Genomic DNA, 26,600 nt, shown 5'->3' with positions numbered 1-26,600 from the left:
TGCTGAAAACACCGGAAAAAAGTGCTCCATACAGCACTTTTTCTTCCATCCAAAAGCTGGGCAGCTGGGTGGAAAGCGGACAGACACCATTATAGTCAGTGGGGTCTGCCTGGCGCTGTTTGGTTTCATTCACAACAGAGACGTTTGGCTTCGGGGATTCCCCTTACCTGCTCCCTGAACAGAGCAGGAAAGTGGAATCCCCAACGCAGGTGTGAAACCACCCTCATACCAATATCAATATGTTTACCATAATCAGGTTGTTAGGGCATGTTGGTAAAGAAGTTGTACCAGAATTACAAATTATCCCCTTTCCATAGGATAGGGGATAACTTGCTGATCATTGGGGGTCTCACCGCTAAGATCTCCACCAAGCCGGGGGTTCTAGGTCCAACTGTTTTTGTCCCCACAGGAATGCTTCTCTTATCCGCAGTGATGTCACATTGAACGGAGCACTGCCCGAGTATGTACAGACGGTGCACCATTCATTTCAATGGGGTGATGGAAATACCTGAACTCGACTATCTTCAGCAGTCCCATTGAAAATGAATGAGACGGCAGTGCACTTAAGTGCATGACTGCCACTCCACTCAATCTCCAGCTCATTCTGAGCGGTGCAATAATCCCACAATAAGGAGGAAAGGGGACCCCAAGACTCAGGAGCGATCGGAGTCTCAGTGGTGAGACCCCCCGCCCCCCCCGACCAGCAAGTTCTCCCCTATCCTATGGATAGGGAATAACTTGTAATTCTGGTACAACCCCCTTTAATAAATTAGTGATCATATAATAAGAAAAGAATTACTCATCATGAGTGGCTCTTGGTGGATCTAGTTTGTCCATTTCCGCTGCAGTGGTTTTCTTCAGTAATAACAGCTAGTTGCCATGAGAAAGTGAAGCCAATCGACCAATAACTGCTACAATTCGAACCAAATAATAGAAAAATCAGCTTTCATGTATAAATAAAGTTTGAGGTGCTTTTTTTGTTTTAATATAACACTACCTGAGCTTTGTGACAGTAATTCTTTGTACCCTGGTTTGCATTCAGATTTGACCTAGCTTGGTCTTGTCTTCCATTGTCACCATTGCAGTACTAAACAGCAATTTAATCCATACTCCAATATTACCATAGCACATGGACATAATATTATAGAATTCTATATTACATTACAGGACCTAGAGGGCACTACATGAGCGCCTGCTTTTCTATGTTTTCATGCTCAGGATTTTGAAAATAATGTCTGTGATGAATAGTTCGCCTGCGCTGCCATTGGCGGATCGAATTCTGGGCCTCCACACTGAGTTTCCGGGAAACTGTGTTAAAGCTGCTTATATGAAACAGGGCTCCAAACAAAGTAGTTAGATAGTAACCACCTAAGAAGAAAGAGAAAAAAATTACGTTAAAAGGACAACCAACATTATTTCTACTTGTGAAGGATGAAGCATCGGTATTAGTCTATATTAACAATGCTGTAAATTTGCTCATATCATCACAGTCTTGAGGCTCGAGTCCATATCACAATGGATATGGAGAAGGGTAGAAAAGGTCTCAAGCTCAGAGTTAGACTTTTATTGTGCTAATTGACAGCTTGTAATACACATTATGGACTAATGCCTATGGCAGAGCTATGTGCAGGAAGCTTCTATGGCAGTGCATTGACGATGTAATGGCACAAATAAAAGAAAGTTAGAAATAGAGCCTCTATGGTGCAAGCTGTAACTTTGAGCTGCCATGCGCTATACAAGCTATGCCTGGCGCTGCAGAATAAGTTGGCGCTGTACAAAGATTATTATTATTATTATGCAGACTCTGTTGGGTGCCTAATGTATGGAGGTATTCTCCCTTAGAAGCAATGCTCCTTGGGAAGAGTACCTCCATACATAAGGAGTCCAGTACCCAATGTAGCATGCACTATTACTTTTCTGATGGTTTCTGAAGGGAATTTATTAAGACTGGCATTTCATATGCCAATTTTAATATAATCCTCACTAGAGTAAGATGGACACGTCTCTTCATTAGAGATGAGTGCGCATACTCGCTAAGGACAATTACTCGATCGAGCATTGTCCTTAGCGAGTACCTGCCCGCTCGGAAGAAAGGATTCAGCTGCCAGCACGGGTGAGAGGTGAGTTGCGGCAGTGAGCGGGGGGGGTGGTGGTGGAGATATCCCCTCCGTTCCTCCCGATCTCCCCCGCCGCAACCGAATCTTTTCTTCCGAGCGGGCAGGTACTCGCTAAGGGCAATGCTTGATCGAGTAATTGCCCTTAGCGAGTATGCTCGCTCATCTCTACTCTTCATACATTAGGTGCATCTTGGGTGAGCCATGGGTCTAACCCAAAATCTAAAACAGCTATGATCTAAAATAGGTTTCTGGTATCATTTATGCAGTTTCTGGCATAAATTATATTTAAATCTGTTTGGACAAATACCCTTCTGATAAACCACTTCTGTTTTTCTGAAAAATGTTGCAAGGTGCGTGAATTTTGAAAAATCACAACATTTTTGCCAAATTTTGCGGGGGAATAAGTTCTTTTTGTTGGTTAAACCCTTTAAGGTTAACAAACTGCAAGATTATGATTTGCTCTTAGAAGGGTAGGATTTCCATTTATGGTGAAAATGGACCATCCCCTATTGTATAACATACCTTCTCCCTGAAGCTGAGCAGGATCCAGAAGTTCCATCATGTACTCTACATCTAGCTGCACAGAAGTCAGGTCACAACCCAACAAAACATGGATGAGAACTGGTAAGAAGTCATCAGCACCAAAGGCTTCTAGAGAATGCAAATATAACACTTTAGCAAACCAATCACCAAAATTTTTGGAAATACATGGACACAAACAAAAAAAGGTTTGCCACTATGTGTTTTCATTGCACCATGCTACGTACAATATATTTTTACATGCACAATTTTATTCTATTAGAATTAACCCACCTTTCTTTCCACTTGAGGTCTCCATTGCCTCATAAATAAGTTTGCACACTTTCAACAAGATCCGTATCTTCTTTTCTGGGGAATAGGCCATATGCATGAGGGACAACTTCTGTTGAATCTTCTCCATCGTAATTGGCCCAGGTACTCCGGCACGTGGTCTCTGTTCACTAAGACTGCTAGCCTTCATCTTCTTTTGGTTACCTAGTAACTTGGCCATGGAGCCATCTTTGTTGTGCATCTCCAGGAGTTGTGAGTAAATCACATTTTTAAGAGGTTTCAGCAGACATTTGTATAGGGATGTTTCGATGATAAAAGCTAAGGAAATAGTTATGGCATTGGTAATTTAGTCATGAGTAAGCCAATAAATTCGTTAAAAATAAAGTGAGTTTGTCCTCCATGGCATAAAAGTACCTACCAAAGTGACAAGATTTGCCACCATATCGGGCATCACTTTTGCAAAAATAGTTGCCAGAAACAAATAGAAGAATGGTAATATCTAGCAGAATAAAAAGTACTTTAGCTGTTTTGCTAATTTGCTAATACACAGCCTTTTTTGGGTGGGAATCCTCTGTAAATAAGCATTCATAGTGTATCCTTTGCAAATAAGCTCTCATTCAGAAGGAAAAAAGCTGGCTCCTCAGTGGACCCTATTGGATAGCAACCCAACCCTTTATCGGGCCTTGGCCAGACATTGACTTAGAGGGTTGCTATCTAATAGGTGGGACTATAAAGCCAACATTCTGCCTCCTGCATGAGAGCTAATTTGCATACTCTTTTTCCCAAGGAGCACTGCCTGGTCTATAAGACTTTCTCCGCCAACTTGGGACTCTCCACAAGGAAAAACATTATTGTATCCTAAACTTGCTATACAACTGTAAAACTACATAATTGATAGTAGTGTCTGAATCTGATAAACATAGCATATAAGTAGAGATGGGCATTGCTGATACAAACCCCTTTAGCAATGAGGTTGTATGAACTTGATTTATAACACAGATAGCAGATTTAGGAAGGATGAGGATAATGTGACAGATGCAGCAGCAAATATAACAATGAAAGTTGAAAGACAGGAAATGTATGCTCTGATACTTATCTACTTCCAGTTCCATGATAGCAATGGGTCTTATTTTTTCTGGTAACTCTATTTCCAGCATTACAGTTAAAAAGGAAATCTGCATTCTGAACTTCTGAATTGTTTTTATGTTTTTATATTTCCCCTTCTGTGACATATTTATATTAGTGTAGGGACTCACTACAAGCAAGAAACCTTGACGTGGTTAGTGAGCTGATGTATCTTGGCCAACATCCAACCAATGCCTTGCATTTATTATCTATCATTCACATGCAGTGTGGCTTTAAAACACCAGGGGGAGCCCAGGGTGGCAGTACCAATGTGGTTCAATTTTTGAGGTGCAGTGCAACCCACCAAACTATTATGGCGTCATTAATAGGTTGCTGGTCTGCATGGTGCACTACATGTATCAGAAGGTCTGTCACTTTGTATCTACTCTGTGTGGGAGTATACACCAAGCAGCTACCCCCCTCTATATTAAGAGGCTGTGTGAGTGGCTGTTTCATCGGTGTCCCTCACAGGTGTAATTAGCTCCCTCATTTGGTAGTTTGCTACCTGCATGTTGAGGGGATTCAGCAATCTGCTCTCCTTAGTCAGTAAGTATATGGCCATTTTCTGTGATTGTATCTACAGGGAACAGAAGCAAGTTTGGGGTAATTGTGGAAATTTGGATAGAGATCTACTGTTGTCAACTGTAGCCTCCATGGACTGTTGCTCTGCAATGGCTGACTCCAGTGGAAAGTACATTGGCTTCAAAAATCATGATCATTAATATTTACTATCTTTTCCTTTAAATCAGTCTCTACTATATATTTGCTTTTAAAAGCATACAAAAATGGCCAATATGTCAATAACTAAATAGAACATAACTACCAACTATGGCTACAATTATGTCTCATCGACTAATTAATTTGCAGTTAATTCTGGATGAAGTATTTCTTAAACTTTTTTTTCTTGGTGCTTTAGAATTACTTTTACCATGACTGTACATAGTAAACCCACTATGATATATATTTACATAGGTTTACTATGTACAGTCATGGTAAAAGTAATTCTAAAGTGCCAAGAAAAAAAAAAGTAGAAGTAAAAATTCAACCAGAATAAACTGCAAATTAATTAGTCAATAAGACATAATAGTAACCACAGTATTTTCATATATATACAGACATGTCTATACACATATATATATATATATATATATATATATATATATATATATATATATATATATATATATATATATATATATGCGATTAGCACGTATATTCCTGTACCTTTAGGTGTTTAGGTTCCAATAAACTGTTTTAAGATGATGCTTTGAATGAGAACGGAAGTCTATTTGCATTGTTAAACCACAACCGCACAACATTTCTGAGAAAGAACCTCCTGACCTCATCCCTAATCTTCACTACACCGAACCAGAACAGACAACTGTCATACATGTGAAGTGGTATTAATAGAGGACTCGTGCTTTATTCTATGTGCTCAAATGAGAATGAGAAGAAAATATTTCCCGTTTCTCATATAGAGCCAAAGCACTATAAAAAGACTGGCACCATTCTCTGGGTCTCACAATCTAAATTTCTTCTCTCAAAAATACTTATATATACTAGGGCCAATTTCATATAAAGTCAATTTACCTACGTGTATCATGTCTATAGACCTTTCAATAGCCAAGCCAGAAACCTGCTGCACACTGATGAGGGGCAATTACCCCGAAACAGCTATCTGTGCATGGTTACTCTGGCTTTGCCTAACAATTCCCAGTCACTGTTACAAGGTTTGTTTAAAAAGTCCTACATTTGACTTGCAGGAATGCTGCTTTCTAATAGGTGATAACCGCAGAGATATTGTTCCATCTTCCCATTTGGAGAAAACCAAACAAAGGCAGAATATACACCATGCACATGTTATTGTTTGGAATTAAAACCTGAATCAGGAATGTAAAAGTATGGAACAAATTGCTTCTTTAAAAGTAGTCATTTGGGTAATAGCAGAGGGCATCCATGAAGAATTTGTATCTTCCCCAGCAGAATACAGAAGAAGCCCATGGCACCTATATTTTTCAAATGCATTAAAGGGGTTGTCCCGCGAAAGCAAGTGGTGTTAAGCACTTCTGTATGGCCATATTAATGCACTTTGTAATATACATCGTGCATTAAATATGAGCCATACAGAAGTTATATACTCACCTTCCCTGCGCTGGCGTCCCCGTCTCTATGGTGCCGTCTAATTTCAGCGTCTAATCGCCCGATTAGACGCGCTTGCGCAGAAGGGTCTTCTCCCTTCTGGTCGGTCCGGGCACGAGCGGCGTTCTGGCTCCGCCCCCTTCTACGCGTCACCGCGTAACTCCGCCCCGTCACGTGTGCCGAGTCCAGCCAATCAGGAGGCTGGAATCGGCAATGGACCGCACAGAGCCCACGGTGCACCGTGGGAGAAGACCCGCGGTGCATCGTGGGTGAAGATCCCGGCGGCCATCTGAGAAGGAAAAGAAGGAAGAAGTTGCAGAGAGGGGATTCGGGTAAGTAAAATTTTTTTTTTTATTTCAACACATCCCTTGGGTTTGGCCTATGCAAAAAAAAAAAAAAAAAAACGTTTCGGCGCGGGACAACCCCTTTAAGTAGAAGGGCTGTAGTATTAGATAGCAGTCATATTGGTTGTCACTCAACTTTCCCTGGAACAGAAATAAGGAACTAAGCAATAGCTGACTATGTCAAGGATTACACTCACGGAGTTTACTGGTGTATCTTTATTTTAGAGGAAATGCTTGTTGGCTTTTACCATATACTGTAGCCAAGTAAGGCAGATACCTAGAACAGGGGTCCACAAACTTTTGTGGCCTCTTTCAAATTTATCATACTAAATACTAAAAATGAAACTGTCTATTATTGATATGACTAAAGGATATGGATTTTACCCTATATGATTCACTGTTAGTGATATGGCTTTAACCCTAGTACTACGTTCTAGTGATGCTATGACATTTCTGGTGCCACTTGTTCACAATAGTGTATACTGCTGGTAATAGGTGGGGGGCATTCAAGAGCCACATTGGCTCCAAACCGAGGGTTGGAGGGGACGGGACTAGGTCATGAAGGAGGATTTATAAGGCTGAGTACATACTTTTCTTGTATTTATTCTTACTACTTGACTTTACTAAGCAAACAGATCTTTCAAATGTATGGGGTGTAAAATATGTTATATAAAAACTTTAATCCAAGTCGCATGCAGGATTTAAAAATATGGGTGACGTTTCTATGGAAGTTGCCATGCAATACCTCAATGTCTTAGCCTAGCCTAACAGGAGTACAGATTTGTGGGCACATTTCATATAAATACTTGTGCTGTAAGTCAATGTCTGACTCTCTGAGTTATTAGAGTGGTCTTGTATTTTGATACTCAAACCTGTGAATGGACCTGTTCACAAATTTGGGTAACAAAAAGTTCCATGATGGAAAGTTCCAGGCATCAGTGGCATTGAGAATTCATGATCTGCTTTGCTGCAGTGTGGGATATCCCAGGAATTTATGTTGAAATAAGCACAAAATACCCCTAAAATGTCATTAAGTATTGTTAAACAATCACTAACTTTTCAAACAACTTGTGCTTGTGTGATCTACCAACAATGACATTTTGTGCTGAAAAAAAGTCACTCTAAAGCGTTGGCCACTAGGGGGTCTAACTTCCTCTCAGCTGTTTGTTTGCTGTGGAATGATTGACAGAAGACACAAGGAGAGATAGGACAGGAAGTGGAGGAGCGGGATGAGTCACAGTGCTCATTGAACTGTATAGATTGCAGAGAGCATAGAGGAGGGGTAGGAAGGGCAGGAAGATACATTAAAAAACTCAGAACTGATACTGAGTTATCTGTTGCTGTTTATTCACATGTACACTGCTCGGTACTGCTGTAGTATCCTACATGATGATGTTCTGTTTCTGTGTATATTACAGATAGAATTTGTAATTTCACCACCTGTTCTGAGAAAATTGAGAATCACAGAAACACCCTGCAGATTGGGTAGAATGGAGGGAAAATGCAAGACACAAGTCATATAATGGCCAAAAATAGTGTTATTCCTCATTTACATATACGGTAGCTTATTCTGAAAAGTGAGGTATGTTTTAATAAAAAATATATTTAGCTCTCTTACCAATTGTTAAATCAGCCATTTCTTGATGTTCCACATGTTCCAAAATTTCAGTGCTCACAAGCAGATAATTCTTGATGTTGGTCATCTGCTGACGTATGGCTTGTAGCATTTCCATTGTAGAGATGTATTGTACCGACTTCTTTTTCATTTGGCATATGAATGTTTGAACAGTATTTCCAAGATACGTGGACGAGTCTTCTGCAAACAGCTGTATTCTGTTTGCAAGGTGTTTCTCATTAGAAACAACTAGTCCAGTCAGTGCAGTACTAACTGCTAGAAGGCTATGTCTAACCATGTCCCCAAGTCCATGTGAATGCTGCCTCTTGTGCCTCAAGGAGTTGCATTCTCCCTCTTCTTCAATACTACTGACAGAAACTGAGTCCACTTCTGCCAATGGTGGCAGTAAGAAGCTGTCTGATGAGTTTAGAGAGGACTCAGAGCTTGATTTTGTCAAAGTTGTCTGTGAAAAGTGTTCTTGTTTTTCAATCCACGAAACTCTGTGAGGAACTTGTGAATGTCTTTTCACATGGGCCTTCGAATATGTGGTATCCCTATCACTGGAGCCTTCGTCTGGATTTTGAAATACTTTTATTTGGTGTTTACTGAATCGATTTCGTGTTCTTACAGCAGATTTCCTGAGAAATGTTGAATTCCGTAAATGTGACCCTGAATGCTCTGGAAGTTCACAACTTTCTTTTTCAGTTGTCGCCTGATTTATTAATGGGTCAAAGTCTTCTCCATTCGGTGCTTCATAATTGTTTGATTGTTCTTCTGCATTATTGCCATGGTGGACATTTACATCTACAAAATTAACGTAAAGTTTAAAACTCAAACATACTTAAATTACTGTTTAATATCGTTGTCAAATGGCATCAGATAATGCACCTGATAGCTGAAAAATAGCTGCAGTCCATGTTAAACCACTGAAAGAGGTGGACAAGAGATCAGAATTTTTTGAGTTAAGGGTGTTCTATAACATTAATGAAGTTTTTATTACAGGGGTTGTCCTACAACTGGATCACAAAAAGCATAATTTTTCAATTGAAATAATTGAAAAAAACCTAAAATGCTCCCGTATCTAGATATTGCTGTTACAGAGTTGTTATGATGCATAATGTTTTTTCGGTCCCCTCTTTAAATGTCCATTTAATGTGTCCAATACTGATGGATAAACATCTCCAGAATCTCTATCCCATTGGCCGAAAACGATGGAGTGATTCCAGCTATTGTGTAAGCCAGACAACATTGGCATTGCTTGCATTGGCCATCTGGGGCTCATGTCCCAGATTTTTATCACAATGCCATGGATCCCTGAAGAATGCCACTTTTAACTTCATCCGCATAAAGTTGAGATGAGCGAGCACGCTAGTTTAAGGCTGCTACTCTCCCCCCGCTCGCCCCCCCCCCCCCCCACATGCTGCTCAGGCGACTACACAGTTACTCGCTCGCTCAACTATAGTAATAAACAAAAAATCTAAATGGAATAAGTTGGCTATACAAATAACAAGTCCCCCTCCCCTACATTCTACTGAAATTAAATTGATGTTCTGATGGCTAAATCGCATGGCGATCACTACCTATTGTTCCTCCTGGATCTCTCCATGGCGTACGATACTATAAATCATCAAATTTTCCTCAATATGCTCTGCTGCAGGGGCGTAACTATAGTGGGTGCAGGGGATGTGGTTGCACCCGGGCCCAGGAGCTTTATGGGGCCCATAAGGCCTCTTTTCTCCATATAGGGAGCCCAGTACTATTAATAAAACATAATAATTAGGGGCCCTGCTACACATTTTGCATTGGGGCCCAGGAGCTTTAAGTCACAACTCTGCTCTGCTGTATTAAGAATACTGAGCTTTCATGGTTTTCATCCTATCTTTCTGACCGCTCTACTTATCCTATCCCTGTTGGAATAGGTTTCGGTACTTGGTCCTCTCATCTTTTCCCTCTATTCGGCAAACTATCAGTAGATTTGGGTTTGAATACCATCTTTATGCTGACAATACCAAATTATATACTTTTTCCCATGACATCACAGCTTTGCTACTACACAACACCAATGATTCTGTCCACTGCTTCTAACACTATGTTGTCTCTTTATCTAAAACGGAATCTCTCAAAAATTGAACTTTTTGTTTAGCTTGTTTTATTGCCCACTGCCCCATCCCAGTAAAAGTGAGTTTCCCTCATGTTAAGTGCATTTAATAATGGTGATCTACTGCTACATTGCGTCAGTGCTGGGCCCAGAATGAGCTCACATATCTGTAAAATGAGTTTCAAAAGTAGATATATCCTTTAAATATTATGTAATAAGCAAAAGCAGATGTCATTGCTACATAATGAAATGTGCAAATATGGGGCAATAATAGCCACCTTATTATAAAGATAACCCTGAGGTTCACATTTACACGGTGCATGGCTCCCTATTCTTTTTAGGCCCCGCTAATGTCAAGTTTTTTTCCACCTAAAAATCAACATGTTTTTATTTTCCCATTCAGTTCAATGGTAATTCATGCCGTAATTCATGCGGTTTGGATGTGAAATCTGTATCGCAGAAGAAAAAAAAAGTGAGGAAACTGATCAAATTTGCATATGACACAAAGCTATGAGGGGCAGTTAGCACTAGAGACAAGAGAGAGGATTCAAAAAGATCTGGACAAGCTATTGGGTGGTGACTAACAGAATGGTATTTAACAGAGAGAAATTCAAAGTCCTACCTCTGGGCATAATGGGAGGAATTGAGCTAAGCAGCAGGACATGTATAAAAGACTTGGGTATACTACGGTGTTTCCCTGAAAGTAGGTCCTACCCCAATAGTGGTTTTCGTGGGAGGCTTAAAATATAAGGCCTCCCCCGAAAATAAGACCTAGCTGACCTACACCCCCCAAAAACAAAATCAATACTCACCTGGTCTGCGGCGTTCCGATGGTCTCCGGACTCTAAATGCAGAGTCCTCCCAGTCTACCATCTCAGCTTCTTCTGGTGACAGGGCTTTGAATACTCCGCCTCCAGAAAAGAGAACGCTTTGACTGGCTAATCGAGCACCAGCAGCCAATCATAGCCGGCGCTCAATCAGCCAATCACAGCCATTCAGTGAATGACATGGGGGAAATGGGGAAAATTGGCTTCTACCTCATTGTTTTTTTTCCTTTCTCTAGATCAACATTAGGGGGGTAACAGGATGAACTGGATGGACATGTGTTTTCTTTGGCCCTACATACTGTGTCTCTAGACAGTGGCAGATGAGGCAGTGAGACAGTATATACATATTCCTTTACTGGTCATAAATTGTTTACACAAATAAAGTCTCAGTTATTAGAAATTTAGCCAGTTAACGGATAATATTACCTGTGCATAGAGCTAATTAATTAGGACTATTAGTTGATATTCAACGAGCAGACATTATGAATTAGGTAATTATATGAATTGTCATGCAATGTAATACATGTAATGTATGCCATTGGAAATCCACTTACCTTCCATTGCTGGTTCAGCATTCATTTTGTCTAGCTTGCCTTGAAAACACCAGGGCTCACTCTTGCTTTTCTCAGTAGCAGATTTGTCTGACATACATGTAAGCCATTTGTCTCCATGTTCATGCAAAAATAGCGGATTGATGATAAAGAGGGCGCCATTTTCAGATGTGACCTGTGTACTACAGAACTGCTGTTCTTGTTTGTTACTCTGTGTCAAATCCAGTTTCATGCTCTATATGTAAAATTTTCAAGGTAATTCATGCACGCTCTCCAAATTCCTGAAATTAAGTCCAGAAAAATGACAGTTTAAACATAATATTGTAAATTTTAGATTTTACTTGCTGTGCAGAAGAAAAATCAAGAACATACAACCATTTCACACATATGTTTACCTGAACTGGTAAAAGGGCTCAATCACAGAGTAGAACCTAAAACATAACTTTTATTACAACTATAGATAAAATCAAAGCAAGTTGCCAAAAACATACATATAGATACTTTCCACCTGAAAGCACTACTGTCCCTATCGTATTGAATAAGGAGTCAGTGTGTTTTCTCAAAAAGGGATTATAAGGACGTTCATCATAGTTATGATGAATAAATGTGGAGGAGGGAAGATATAAGTCCATAACCCACCTCATAGGTACCACACCTGATAGGAGGTATCTCTAAAAAACTATTGCACAGCCCAATAAATTGGCCATTGTGCAATAAGAGGACCTTCAAAACAAAAGGGCCAATAAACACTAGCGGAAAGCAGAATCTAATAGAATCACGAGGCCAATTGTGGTCCAATGGGGTATCGCTAAATCCCTGGTTCTATATACAACCCTAGAAACCAGAACGGAGCCTGTTGACCCACCAGCCAGACTCAAACTGGCTTGGTATGCTGAAGATGTCCCTAAAATGTTTCTTAGCATCTAGGTGGTTCTATAAGATCCTGCTTTTCATTAGTGTTTATTATCCCCCTTTTTTCCTCGTTTTGGGTGGGAAGGACTTCTTATTACACATTGGTCAATTTATTGGGGTGTGCAATAATTTTTGGGGGATACATCCTTCTGCTTGGACAGTTACTACCAGATGTGGTGCCTATGAGGTGGGTTGTGGACTCATATCTTCCCTCCTCTACAATTATTCATCATATCTATGATGAATGTCCTTGAAGTCCCTTTTGTAAAAATTCACCGACACCTTATTCTGCATGGTGGGAACAGTAGTGTTTTCAGGTTAAAAGTATCTATATGTATGCTTTTGGCTGCTTGCTGTGTTTTTATCTACAGTTGTAATAAAAGGTATGTTTTAGGTTCTACTCTGTGATTGGTTTTGCCCTTTAATTTGGAACCCTAAGAGTCAAACTGGTATAAGGCCTCATTCACATCTGCACTAAGCTATTCCATTTTTTTTGCTCCCTTCCAATGGCCAAATGGATACATCTTATGATGGAACCAAATGATGCAAAACACTCGATTGACCAGAATGGGGTCTGTTTGGTTTCCGTTCAGCCATCCAACATTTTGTAGGACAAAATATTACTGGGTGCAGTGGTGTGAACGGTCCCTAGGTCGTACCAATGGCAATGTCTTAACTGGAACATGAATCTTTGCAGGTTACCAAAGGTGTTACTAAATGGCACATTCAATATAGACAGACAGATGGACAAATTTAGCTTTTTTGATATTCCAGGCTTGCTTTTGAGGTTAAAAAACTTAAGGAACCACAATATTAAGTGCTTTTTGTGAACAATATTTATTACTTCTGCTTTCCAAGTTTAAGGAAGTATCGAATTCTATATTCATTAGGCAATCACATAATATACTCCATATCTATCATGTAGGTGGAAAAAGAAAATACTCCTTTGTCTATGGAAAGTGTCAAAAGCATCAATTATTGTACATGTTTCTATGTTACAACAAAGAATGGTGTCCGTCATTCCAGAATAGTAAAATCCAAGTTTTATTGTTAAGACATTGAAAAGCAAATGACATCTGAAATATGTTTTTCTTTCCGTGAATCAGAAATCCTTGTGGTGTGTATAGATTAACTGATTTATTTTAAAAAAATCACTGATGCCATTGCCCTCTGTAAGTACACCGGATAAGTACCGTACGACAGAAACAGCATCTAACGGTCATTTCCTATAATTGTCTACCGGGCTCAGACATTCAGGAAAACACAATGTAAAACCTCAAAGAAGCGTGAAGCAGGTGACGCGATGAAACACATGGCGTGACTCTGACCTCGGAGTTTGAATCAACTTAGTTTAACAATTGTTAAAAGACAATTCACCAAGTAGTATACAAGCACAACATATAAATGCAGGTACTAAAATAAGTAGTAGTAGTTTAGCGAATTGTCAGTATAAAAGATAGGTCACAGAAAACTTTTCTTCCCTCCAGATGCTGATTGGCAGGTCCTTCCATAATACTCTGCACACAGAAAGACCTGAGAGTCAGCATTGGGGGGGGGGGGGGGGGGAGGGGGAGAAAGACATGGGGAGCACACATATATGAATATACATGAGCTTCATTGGACTCATCTCCTGTCCAACCCTGTAAAATTTCAAAAAGTAAGATTTTCAAAACCACTAAACCGATCACCATAAGTGACAGAAAACTTAAATCAATATGCCACTATACTCTCGTGCCCGTAGCCCGGGCCACTTAGGGGATCTGTCAGATTGTCTTTAAACATAGGGATGTACTTATGGTTGTACCTGCAGAAGGAAATTGGATAACTGTGAATTTTTTGTTCAATAAATTATCGAGAAATCAAGTGTTTTTTTCTGTTCAATTACTTCCCCTTTACCTGTCCATATAAGACTGTTAGACAGACAGACAAACAGACAGATAGATAGTAAGTTACGTCTCCTTCATCTGTGAACTACAGAACTGCAAGCGGGACTCACAGACAGATATAAATCAATGACTAACACACACCCAAAAGACTCACCTTGCATACCTGAATGCATAAACAAATGGAATAGATATAGTACGAGGTATTAGTTCATATTTTGACCAAGATACTCAAGCGCGCGAGCCCGCCGACAAGGGTCCTCATTGTCTTGCGGGTCCCTACTCACTCAAGACAACGTCCACATGAAAACTGCCTGCTTGCAGGGACGACTCCATGCTGAAACCTATGGAACTAACTCGCACATGAAGGAAAACAATTTAAAGCAAGACAGGACGCATTTCACAGCAACACACTAGGGATTGCATGCAACACAGAACAGGACTGTTCATACCTCATGTCTGGCCACCTGCACAGACCGACAGAACACATTACTGTTCACACACACACATGTCCGGCCACCTGCACAGACAAACACAACACAGAACAAGCATGCAAGAAAGCAAAACCCTAGCGTGAAGGGAAACCAGCAATGAGAGGAAGCGGAGGTGTAAATCTTCAAACGTTATCTCCGTCTCTTGATTCTGAGGAAGACAATAAAAAAACCCGCATGGACCAATCTGCCCTAAAAGGGGAACCCCAATTGGTTGTCTGACGAGCTAAAAGGAAAAAAAAACAAGAATTCTATACAGTGATGTTATTTTTCTTTGCAAAATCATTTAAAGGGAACTTGTCAGCACCTTTGAGGCTCTTAACCCCTTAGTGACCAAGCCTGTTTGCGCCTTAATGACCAAGCCATATTTTGGAAATTTGACATATGTCACTTTAACATAGAAAAACTCCTTAAAGGTTTTGCATATCCAAGTGATTCTGACAATGTTTTTTCGCCACATGTTGTACTTCATTTAGGTGGTGAAAATAGTCCGATAGAATTTGTGTATATTCATTAAAAGCGCCAAAATTGTGAACATTTTTTAAAAATCATCATTTTTTTCACATTTTCAACTGCAATATCTCAAATATGTGCAAACATACTGTATACATTTTTGATAATATATATATTTCCATCTGTTTACTCAATTCTAGGCACACATTGGAAAAAACTTTGTTTTTTTTAAAACCATTTAGGAAACATACAAATTTAACATTGATTATTAACATTTTGTTTTTCTACACCAAGCCAAGATTGCAAAGGCTCATAGGTGTCAGAATGATAGATACACCTATAAATGAACTTGTGTCTCGTGTTTAGAAACATACCCATTGTGGCCCTAATATTTTGTCCATATGTACAATGAAGCCCAAACCGAAAGGAGCAGCCAATGGCTTTCAGAACAGAAATTTTGCTTGAAGGCGTTTTAGGCCCCGTTGCCCACTTGTAGTGTCCTTGAGTGGCCAAAACAAAAGAGAACCCCCGCAAATGACCCCACAGAATTCATCTAGGGGTCTTTTGTGTATTTTGACCCCACAGTTTTTGAATAAATCTAAGCAAAGGAGAAGGAAAAAAATTATGATTTTTGCTTTTTTGGCAATTGCGTCATTTTAAAAATAGGTTTTTTTGTACAGCACAAATAGGAATGAAGACTTTCACCCCAAAATGGATACCCCCGTTTGTCCCGTGTTCAGAAACATACCCGTTGTGGCCCTAATCTTCTGCCTGGATGCACAACAGAGCCCAAACCAAATGGAGCATCAAACTTTAACTGTCTTTTAACTTTTCCATGATCACCATTATCCATTAAATAACAGCGGTCACGTGACTAGTGGCCGCTAACCAAGGCCCCTCAGTTACTGCTCCAAGCTCCCGGTTATCTTTGTTAGCCAGGAGGAAAGAAATTTAAAATTTTTTCGGGTCCTCCCCAGCTTCTGCGCTTGTGTCCACTATTTTGGCGACAGGTGCATGCGCCAAACCTGGGAAAAGGTCCATGGATAAGGATCCCATTGGGGACATCGCCAGTGGACTTAGTTAAGTAATTTCTTGTCCCCTCATGGTTCGGATTTGTGATGGGAGGTGAAACTATAGCTTCTTTTTACATTTACGTGACCGCCATTATCCATTGGACTACGGTGATCACATGACCAATAACCGGAACTGCGGCTCCTCGTGAGATCTCCAGGCTCTCGACTACATTTAATAGCCAGGTGCGGGGAGATTTTAAATTACCCCAGCAATCTCTGGCTTTTGGGCATGCATTTGCCATCTTGGCTATGGTCTGCGGATATGATCCATGAGGGGAGATGAAACAAACTTTTTTTCTTTTTACGCATTTTTTTAACTTTTTTTTTTAACTTTTACATGATCGCTGTAATCCATTGGATAGCAGCGATCATGTGACCGGGAACTGCATAAAGCGGCTCCCGGTGACAGCTCCCTGCTCTCGGCTACTCATACCAGCCGGGAGCAGGGAGTTTTTACATTTCTGGGGAGCTTCTTTTTATACTCACCGGGTCCCCGAATCTAAAAAAAAAAGCCAGCACATGGCAACTGGGGTGAGTATGAACAAAATAAAGACAGACATTGTTGGAGTCAGTGGGCCACAGTTTGAAAGCTATGCAGCCGGCCCCGCTCACACAGGACATGACAGGTCCTCTTTAAATAGACCAGTATGGTATGGCGACAGATCCGCTGTGAGAACATACTTCTCAGCTGGAGGTTTCCATAACTCCTACTTACTTCAATAGAGAGCAGTTAAGTATGTGTATAGCCACTTTTCCACTGAGAGTAATATAGCTGGTTTCACATCTGCATGGGAACCTCCGACTGGAGGTTCTGTTGTAGATGCAACTGAGAACACCGGAAGAAAAAGCACCGCATGCAGCACTTTCTTCCATCCAAAAGTTGTTCAGCTGAGGGGAAAGCAGGCAGACCCCATTATAGTCGATGGCGTCCAATCGGCACTGCTCAGTTCCGTCCAGAGAAGAACTGTTCGGCCATGGGGATTCCCCTTTCCTGCTCCTCAAACAGAGCAGGAAAGGGGAGTCCCTGACACAGATGTGAATCACCTTGTTTTCTGCATTGCAACGTTACTGCATATATAATCCTACCAACCACTTTCATGTCACATCCAACAAGAATATACTGTATTTGGGAAACAGCTTTATATATTAGACACTGTTGTGATAAATAGAAGAAATTTGGAAAGACTTTCAAACCAGAATACTGGCATGGATATCAAACAACTGAAAGAAGCAGGGCAAAATTGAAAAACACGGAGGGAGCTCGCCTTTGGGGTCACCGAGGGTTGTGAAGGACTAAACGGCGAACAACAATAACATAAAACAAGGCCAGGTTCTACTATGTCTGCCGATCCGGCTCTTTTTCCTTTAAGCATTGTAGTGAAACACCAGAAGGAAACTGATGTCAAAACTGATCCCATATGTGACAAATCAAGGCATCCGTCACATCAGTTCTGATGTTGGATGCCTTCCTGTGACAGACAGAAAAACGCTGCATGCAGAGAACACCAAAATGTCATGATTTATAACTGGCTCCGGCATAAAAACACTGGCTGGATATAACTGATGTATGTGAACCCAAGCTAAAAAGTATGTTTGAGCATTTCTAACCAGTTTTAGGGGGTAGTAAACTAGGCAATTGCCCAGGGCATTTAGGCCGGATTCACACAGACATATTTGTGCACATGAAAATTTTGCGCGCTCAATACATAGAAAAGAGAGGACACTGATTCCAATGGGTTTGTTCACAAGAGCAAATTTGGCGCACTTTGGTTGCGAAGAAAATATGCAGCATGCTTTTTTTGTCCAGCGCAAATACACATTAAAAGAAGACATCTTCACCTCATTAAACTAATTGGCCATTTCAATGGCTGAGAGTATTGGTATGTGTTTTTTTGTGCGCGGCCAATTATGCACGACTTGTGCACACAAAAAGTACAGCAAATACGCCGAAACACGTGCAAAAATGCAACAAACATTCAGCAAAAACGCACCGCAAATGTGCATATGCCTGTGTGAATCCAGCCTTAAACTTCAGGAATAAACTTAAGCCACCCAGTATTATATGGCCGCATTATGTGGGCCTTTTATGCACTTTTTGTTTTGATGCGGCATATTATTTTGCACTATATGAAGGTACCATTGTGAACATTACACCCAGGGATCTGATCCAGCACATCTACCGATTCAAACACAATATCAAATGATAGAAACCCCTAAAGAAAGCAACAAAGCACACATCTACATGCAGAATATGGTAAATACAGACCTAACTTTTATATAAAGTTGAGAGAACACCATAAATAAGATTAATAATTAATTAAAATCATATTGCTAATTATATCACATAGTATATAACTATATTATATCATATAGTATATATTGTCTCTTAAAAATCAATATTAACAGTTGGATATTAGATTCACCTGCAAGCCAATACCAGATTTTTCAAACTAGTCACTCAGTAACCAACAGCACAGTTTCAGCTCATACCAGCTATACTGCAGATATAAATCTACTTAGATGTTGCCAGAAGCCGCATGCCTATTCACTTACCTAAAGCTCATGAGTTGTTGCGTCCGTAGAAATGAGACCTTAGTGGGATACTGCATCAAAAAACATTGCTTGACTTCCTAAAACTCTCTAACAGGAAGGGGTCAGTTCTTTATGTCCACTCTCCCTCCTCCCTGTATTTCCTCTACAATACATTGTAATACTCTGTGCGGTTTGACTCTTCACTTCTGTTTGTGGTTACAATAGAAGTATAAAGTATAACCGGAAACAGTAAGTAACCTATTTGCTGATATTCTTGGCTTTCCAAACATTAATGAGGCCATTGATTATAACCAGCAGCTTGTACAATGGATATGTTACCTACAAATCTGGTTTTTCACAGGTAGAGTGTTTAAAGTGATTACGCCAAGGACACAACCCCTCTTCATGTTCCTTGTTGGGGCATATGAACAGGGTCCCCTTTTCGGAAATCTCCAGATTAGAGAGACGCTGCTGGAAAATTGCCGGCTACGTTTTCCCTGGGGGGCCGGGAGTGGGGATTTGCGGTTTGCCCCAGATGCCGCATTCTGAAATTGTAAAGCCCTGTCCACATGGGCAATTGTCCATTGGATTTTTCAGCCAAATACTCAGAGGCTGAGCCACGCATTTTCACACTCAGTTACCACAGATCCTCATTTGAATTTAGCCCATTTCAGTGTGGATTCCATGTTTAGAAGTGACTTATTTTTTAAAGTAATCTTGTAGATATGATACCTTTTAATGGCTAACAAAAATACATGATGTTATCGTGAGCTTTCGAGCCTCAGGTATAATTAGGTATAATGAAGTTCTTCCTCAGGTATATACATATACACACACACACATATACACACACACACAGATACTTTTTTTAAGTCATGAACTTTAAACCTACACCGCATAAACTACAATTTGGTAAATTTGTACAGTTTGGTAAAATTCCTGGGCAAAAAAATGTGGTCAGGCCCTCACCGTGCTAGTAGAGGTATCGTGTAAGACATTAGATAACTACCAGTAGATCAATCCTGCTGATGCAACAGGACTACAATCTAAGGACACTATTACAGGAGTGCCGCTCGAGTTCATGTAATAGTGCTAATTGCCCGGCCAACACATACAAGTTCAGTCTGGCAACCCTCTAGAATGCTTGTATTCTAATGGTGGCTGCCAGCATGTGTCTAATGGCAGCCTAATATGTAGCTGCTTCACGTGTGTCACTGAGAGAATCTGGGTTTAACTTGTTGGATTTTAACACGTCTGATTCTCTCTGCAAGTAGGACATAAGTGTACAAGATGTATCTTGCAGCTGCCTATGATCCTCTATCTAAGGCAGTAAATATGCATAATCAATAATCAGAAGTCTCCTAGATAGCAGTGCAGGTAGACTGGTGCTCTGACCCAGGGCCGGCCTTAGGTTAGGTGGCACCCTGAGAAAAAATTTTTGGGGTGCTCCCCCTTGCCCCATCATAGTAAGAAACGCTAGGAAAAGCAGCGTGGGGACATCAACTCCGCAACAGAGGCAAACCACAGATCAACCAGCCAAGCACAATGCCGCACAGGAGGTGGTTGACAAATTTTAGCACAAAACACTGGCCCATGAGTAGCGTCCCACCCTTGGGGTAGAGTCACATATGGTGGATTTTCTGCAGCAAAAATCCATGTCAAATCCACACCAAAATCTTAACAAATGTGTGGATTTTGACGCATCTTTGGGTGTGGTGCAAATGTTTCTGTTGTGGAAAATCCTTAGCAAATCCACTACAAGTGCCACAAGTCCTGTCGGAGGGTTCCTTTAATTATATCATTAGAAGTGGTTTCCTTTGCAAATCTATGAGGATTTCTCCAGCCTTCTATCCTAGTCATTATAATGTAACCCCCCCCCCCCCCCCCCAAAAAAAAAATACTGGGAGCTTTCAATGTCCTCCTCCTGCTGGACCCTGGCACCATACCACGGGTACAATTTCAGTAGTATGTATGCATTTGCATTTATGATGTGATGATTATAGCAGTTCTTGTCTGCATCACTATCACCTACCTCTGGAATCACATATCAGCGAGGGTGCTACACACTGGGACAGGTTTATCAATGTATTAACATCCGTATTCCAAAGGAAATACGTACAAACAATATGGAAGGACATTCAGAAAACTTTTTACAAGACTTTATGGTGTAAAAGTCACAAATTTGGGGGAATTTGAGCAAAAATGAATACTATTTGGCTGTTTGTGCAGTCCTCAGAACTTCTGTATACAGTAAATGATACAGTGAGGAAAAAGGAGTGGAGCTAGCTCAGTGGAGGTCAGGTACGGTGGGGGCGAGTAGGTCCTTGTCCTAATTAGGTATCCTGAGGGTAAAGTGGCAAAAAAGGTATATGCATGGGGCGCCGGGTGCAGCCAACCCAGCAAATGCGGGGCTTGTCAGAGGGAGCATGGCTGCCCCAAAACTGGTGTAAGTTATACCAGAAATGTACGCCAGGTCAACCAGGTGTACATATATGTTCCGGTGCGGAGATGCACCTAATATACGAAGAGATGTCTGCCTTTTCATACATTAGGCACAATAAATTGTTTGGTGTAAACGGACCCTAAGATTACAGCGCCATTTATAAAGCTGTTGGAAAAAGTGGGTGGGGCTTCAAAGTTTATCCGAGATCAACTCATTAAAGAATTCTGACCCAATTCTGAAAATCGGCAAAAACATTGCCATTGATGCTATTTTAAGATGCCGAAAAATGCTGCAACAAAATATTTGTACTATTGATGAAAATGGCGGATTCGGGCCTGGAGCCTAGACCGTCACAATGTTCATTTAGTGCGCCAGTGATAATACATTTTCCCCACTGAATGTAACACTCTGAAATCATAGTATTTTATTGAGAAATGCTCTTTAATCTCCATTTCAGTAACATTTTGAAACAGACACCGGGGAGAGATTCACCATGTAGGTGGGCTGCATCATGTCTGAGGCATTCGGTTAGCACAGCAATGTGATTACATGATGTCCCCTCCTTGTCACTCTTCACCAGGGCTACACTGACTTATTCTAACATTCAAAGAAAAAGTTATCAACTCACCAAAATCCTGCCAAAGGGGACACATCTATCCGGCGTCCTCTGAGTTGCACTGTAGTGGGCACAAGAATACAAGTATGATGGATAAGAGGCAACTTCACAGCCAATCACATAAATCTATTACAAGTTTCAACCTACGTTGGGTTCTTACTCATAACTATGCTTGTGGTATCCATATCTATGGTAGGGGATACAGACCTATACCAAATAGATAAACTGTAGCAAGTTGTATGATTACTATGTGGAGACCCATCCTTCTAAATATCCTCCAATTACAAAATCACTAATGGTATAATAAACGCCCATATACAACTCTGGCTTCCTGTAGTGACTAACAAAACGCTAAAAGTGCTCATCTTGTGGGATCAAGAGTGCGGCATGAATGGGAGGCGAGGGTCGCATCGTGTCACCAAAGAACCAAACCTTTACTGGAATCTATGAACTGCACTTCCACCTTCTCATTTCCTTTGCTGTGTTTTGGCTGCTGTAGATGTAGTACAAAGCACATTGTATAGTAACCACATGAAGACACGGAGAGTAGAAAGGCGTAGCATACTTTAAAATGACTTTCCACTGATATAGATAGCAGAGGTAGTTTCCTGTACACAGGGTCTTGATCTATTTCACACCCCCATATTTGAAGTTTAACTCCATTTGTCTCACCACCTTCCCCCAACCAATTAATGCAACATAATCAAGGGGTAAGATGCCCATGCAGTGCTTTCTGGGTGGCTGTGAGGTTGGCAGTAACTGCTCCAAAAAGCAAGTCAGCGTGATCTGCAAATATAGTATTGTCCATGCAGATGTGCTGATAAATCTGCTGTTTACTCATAAAACTATGTTACAAATATCGATTTATTTGCAAACTGTGCCACCATACTGTCCACCACTTCTTGGCCGCACAGCTGTTCCATAGAGACTTACCTTAACTCCTCAACTTGTAAGTGCTCCAGCTTCAGAAGTGATCACCAGTTCCCAAAAGTGCCGTAAACAGGTTTTCCGGGATGAAGCCATTGATGATCTTTCTACAGAGGGGGTCTGTCGCTTGAGATCCCTGCTCATCAGCTGATTGAAGAGGCTGTGGTGCTTGGGTGAGCACTGCTACCTCTTCTCAGGCATGTTACATCATGTTCATTGGTCACATAGCCTGAGAGCAGCTCAGCCCCATTCAGGTGAAAGGGATTGAGCGCAGTACCAGGCACAGCCACTATTCAACGTACAGCACTGTTCCTGGTATGGGCTAAAGTGATAGTGGCGCTCATCCAAGCACTGCTGTCACTTTAATCAGCTTATTGGCAGAGATCCCAAGTAGCGAACCCCTGCTGATAAACTACTGATGATCGACTATTTGAGGATAGGTCATGAATAGACCGGGATACCCTTTTAACTGACAAGATACTGGCAGATTCCCCATTGCAAACCCACAGCGATTCTGCTGCAATTCCGCATCAAAATTAATTCATTTCAATGGGGCGGACAAAAATAGCCAAGAATAGCGCTCCGTTATCTGTTTGCCCTGTTGAAGTGCATGTAGCCATGGTAGCCATGCATGTGTGGCCTATGTGCTTTCACTGCTACGTTACAGAAGGAAATAGGGAGAAGAGATCCTACAATGCAAAATAGGGGGACACAGGTTCCCTATTTTTCGGATCACGAGGGTCCTAAAGGTTGGATCTCCACCTATCTATCAGTTTTCACGACTTGAACTTTCCTCCCGGATACCCTTTTAACTGACAGGGGCACTCTATGTGCTGGGCAGGGGTGGACTGTGTGTTGGACTTCCATAGCAATTAGCTGTTTTGATCAACTGAGGAGCCTAATTAAAGCGGTTTTCTAGGACTAAATTATTCATGACTAGCTTACCCATCGCGCATTGCTGCGAAGACATACATACATACATACATACATTCGTTTTTATATATCTATATAACAACCAATCGCAGCGCAACTTTCATGTAACCTCAGTAGTATAAGAAGTAGCAACCAATCACAGCACAGCTTTCATGTTGCCTGAGCAGTATAATATATAGCAACCAATCACAGCACAGCTTTCATGTTACCTCAGCAGTATAAGAAATAGCAACCAATCACAGCACAGCTTTCATTTCATCTCAGCATTTTCAATATCCAGCAATTGTCAAGCGAAACGTTCAGCGGATGCGTCATTTTGTAGTTGAACACGCATCCCGTTGCTCGTAATGCCTTTTGCTTTCGTGCTTGAGATGGAAATCAAACGATCTTTGTCTGGGGGGCATAACTGTCGATGATGCTCGCACGTGCGCCACCTATCGTAGGATAGTTGTACTATGCCAGTAATCTTCCCAGAAGTGTACTCAACAACTTCCCAAAGTTTCATGGCGATTAGATGAATGATGTAGTAATGCATAAAGGACAGACAGACATACATTCATTTATATATATATAGATGAAATCAGGAAGTGAGAGAATTAGATTCCATACGTAAAATTTGGACGCTAATTGTTTAGCGCTTAGAATTAAATAATCGAGTTGGGACCCATTAACTTTTCCTATTTATGACATAATTAATGCTCATGCCAAATTTCATGTTTCTATGACATCGGGAAGTGAGAGAATTAGATTCTGTATGTAAACTTTGGACGCTAATTCTTTGGCGCTTAGAATTGAATAATTGATTTGGGACCCATTACCTTTTCCTATTTATGACATTATCAATGCTCGTGTCAAATTTCAAGTCTCTATGACATTGGGAAGTGAGAGAATTAGATTCCGTACGTAAAAATTTTACACTAATTTTTTTGCACTTAGAATTGAATAATCGAGTTGGGACCCATTAACTTTTCCTATTTATAATATAACTAGCGTACCCGTCGCGCGTTGCTGCGAAGACAGACATACATACATACATTCGTTTTTATATATCTAGATGACGGCAGCAGCGACCACTGAGGTTTTGTAGGCCGCTGCTTCCCCCTTGCAGGCTGAATAAAATAGCCGTTGTGTGGAACATCCAATTTATCCGGCTGCTGTGGCTTCTTGGGAAGATAGCCTAGTACATGTTTGCCCACTTCCAACTCCAATGGAGACTGACTGTAAATGGCTGGCGTGCTCTAGTATTTATGGTTCCAAGCTGTACGTGTCATTGCATACAGTCTATCTATCTATCTATCTATCTATCTATCTATCTATCTATCTATCTATCAGGGTTATTGCATACAGTCTATCTATCTATCTATCTATCTATCTATCTATCTATCTATCTATCTATCAGGGTTATTGCATACAGTCTATCTATCTATCTATCTGTCTGGGTTATTGCATACAGTCTATCTATCTATCTATCTATCTATCTATCTATCAGGGTTATTGCATACAGTCTATCTATCTATCTATCTATCTATCTATCTATCTATCTATCTATCTATCTATTTATCTATCAGGGTTATTGCATACTATCTATCTATCTATCTATCTATCTATCTATCTATCTATCAGGGTTATTGCATACAGTCTATCTATCTATCTATCTATCTATCTATCTATCTGGGTTATTGCATACAGTCTATCTATCTATCTATCTATCTATCTATCTATCTATCAGGGTTATTGCATACAGTCTATCTATCTATCTATCTATCTATCTATCTATCTATCTATCTATCTATCTATCAGGGTTATTGCATACAGTCTATCTATCTATCTATCTATCTATCTATCTATCTATCTATGACATCAGGAAATGAGAGAATTAAATTCCGTACATAAAATTTGGATGCTAATTCTTTTGCGCTTAGAATTGAATAATCGAGTTGGGATGAGACATAAGGCCTTGCCCATAAGCATTCCCCAACCTCCAAGAACTGAACCTACCTACCTGAATGAGATTTTGTAGGCCGCTGCTTCCCCCTTGCGGGCTGAATAAAATAGCCATTGGGTGGAACATCCAATTTATCCAGCTACTGTGGCTTCTTAGGAAGATATCCTAGTACTTGTTTACCCACTTCCAACTCCAATGGTAATTGGCTGGCGTGCTCTAGTGGTTCCAAGCTGTACGTGTCATAATAGCGTACCCGTCGCGCGTTGCTGCGAAGACTCTCCAAATCTAGCCCACACACTTGCAGCGATTGTCCTTGTGCTCTGTTGATGGTCATTGCAAAAGCGAGTCGCACCGGAAACGGTAAACGTTTGAATTCAAATGGCATATCTGTTGGGATGATTGGAATCCGTGGCAACAGAACATCTTCCCCTTGAATTTCCCATTCAGAATTGTAGCTTCGGTGACATTGTTCATCATCTTTTTCACTGAAAGTCTTGTACCGTTGCAAAGTCTGGTGGATGGATGTTTCGGAGAAGAATGATAGGCACGCCTATTTTCAATGTTAAAATATGCGGTGGCATACCTGGAAAATCGAGTGAATTCAAGAATTCCATTGGGTAATTGACAGCTTCATCTTGATTCATCACAGTATCGATGGACTTATATGTTGTCGCTTCGCCTGGTATTCCGTTTTGAATGCTGAAATTGATGGCATTGACATCGTTGTTGGTAGCTGCTAATATAGCACATGCGCTGAGCCACTGAT

At 40.7% G+C, this 26,600-nt stretch overlaps 1 protein-coding gene across 3 annotated transcripts; it reads right to left on the bottom strand.

Moving 5' to 3' along the window:
• Positions 1-702: 702 nt before the first annotated feature.
• Positions 703-22,177, bottom strand: LOC136625641 (ras and Rab interactor 3-like). Of its 3 annotated transcripts, none has more exons than XM_066600010.1 (6): positions 22,042-22,177; positions 11,630-11,907; positions 8,154-8,954; positions 2,931-3,245; positions 2,640-2,768; positions 703-1,368 (listed from the first exon to the last, which is right to left on the bottom strand). In XM_066600010.1, exons 2-6 carry the CDS (start codon positions 11,856-11,858, stop codon positions 1,181-1,183), a joined length of 1,662 nt encoding a protein of 553 aa, XP_066456107.1. In that variant the 5' UTR covers positions 11,859-11,907; positions 22,042-22,177; the 3' UTR covers positions 703-1,180. The 3 variants fall into 3 exon arrangements, with proteins under 3 accessions (XP_066456107.1, XP_066456106.1, XP_066456108.1); XM_066600009.1 differs by lacking the exon at positions 22,042-22,177 and adding an exon at positions 18,992-19,061; XM_066600011.1 differs by lacking the exon at positions 22,042-22,177 and adding an exon at positions 18,992-19,061 and having other exon boundaries at positions 2,640-2,765.
• Positions 22,178-26,600: the final 4,423 nt, after the last annotated feature.

This window comes from Eleutherodactylus coqui, chromosome 4 (assembly GCF_035609145.1).
Source record: "Eleutherodactylus coqui strain aEleCoq1 chromosome 4, aEleCoq1.hap1, whole genome shotgun sequence".
Taxonomy (NCBI): domain Eukaryota; kingdom Metazoa; phylum Chordata; class Amphibia; order Anura; family Eleutherodactylidae; genus Eleutherodactylus; species Eleutherodactylus coqui.
The sequence above is the reverse complement of the archived record's forward strand: the minus strand, read 5'-3'. Positions and strand labels throughout refer to the sequence as shown.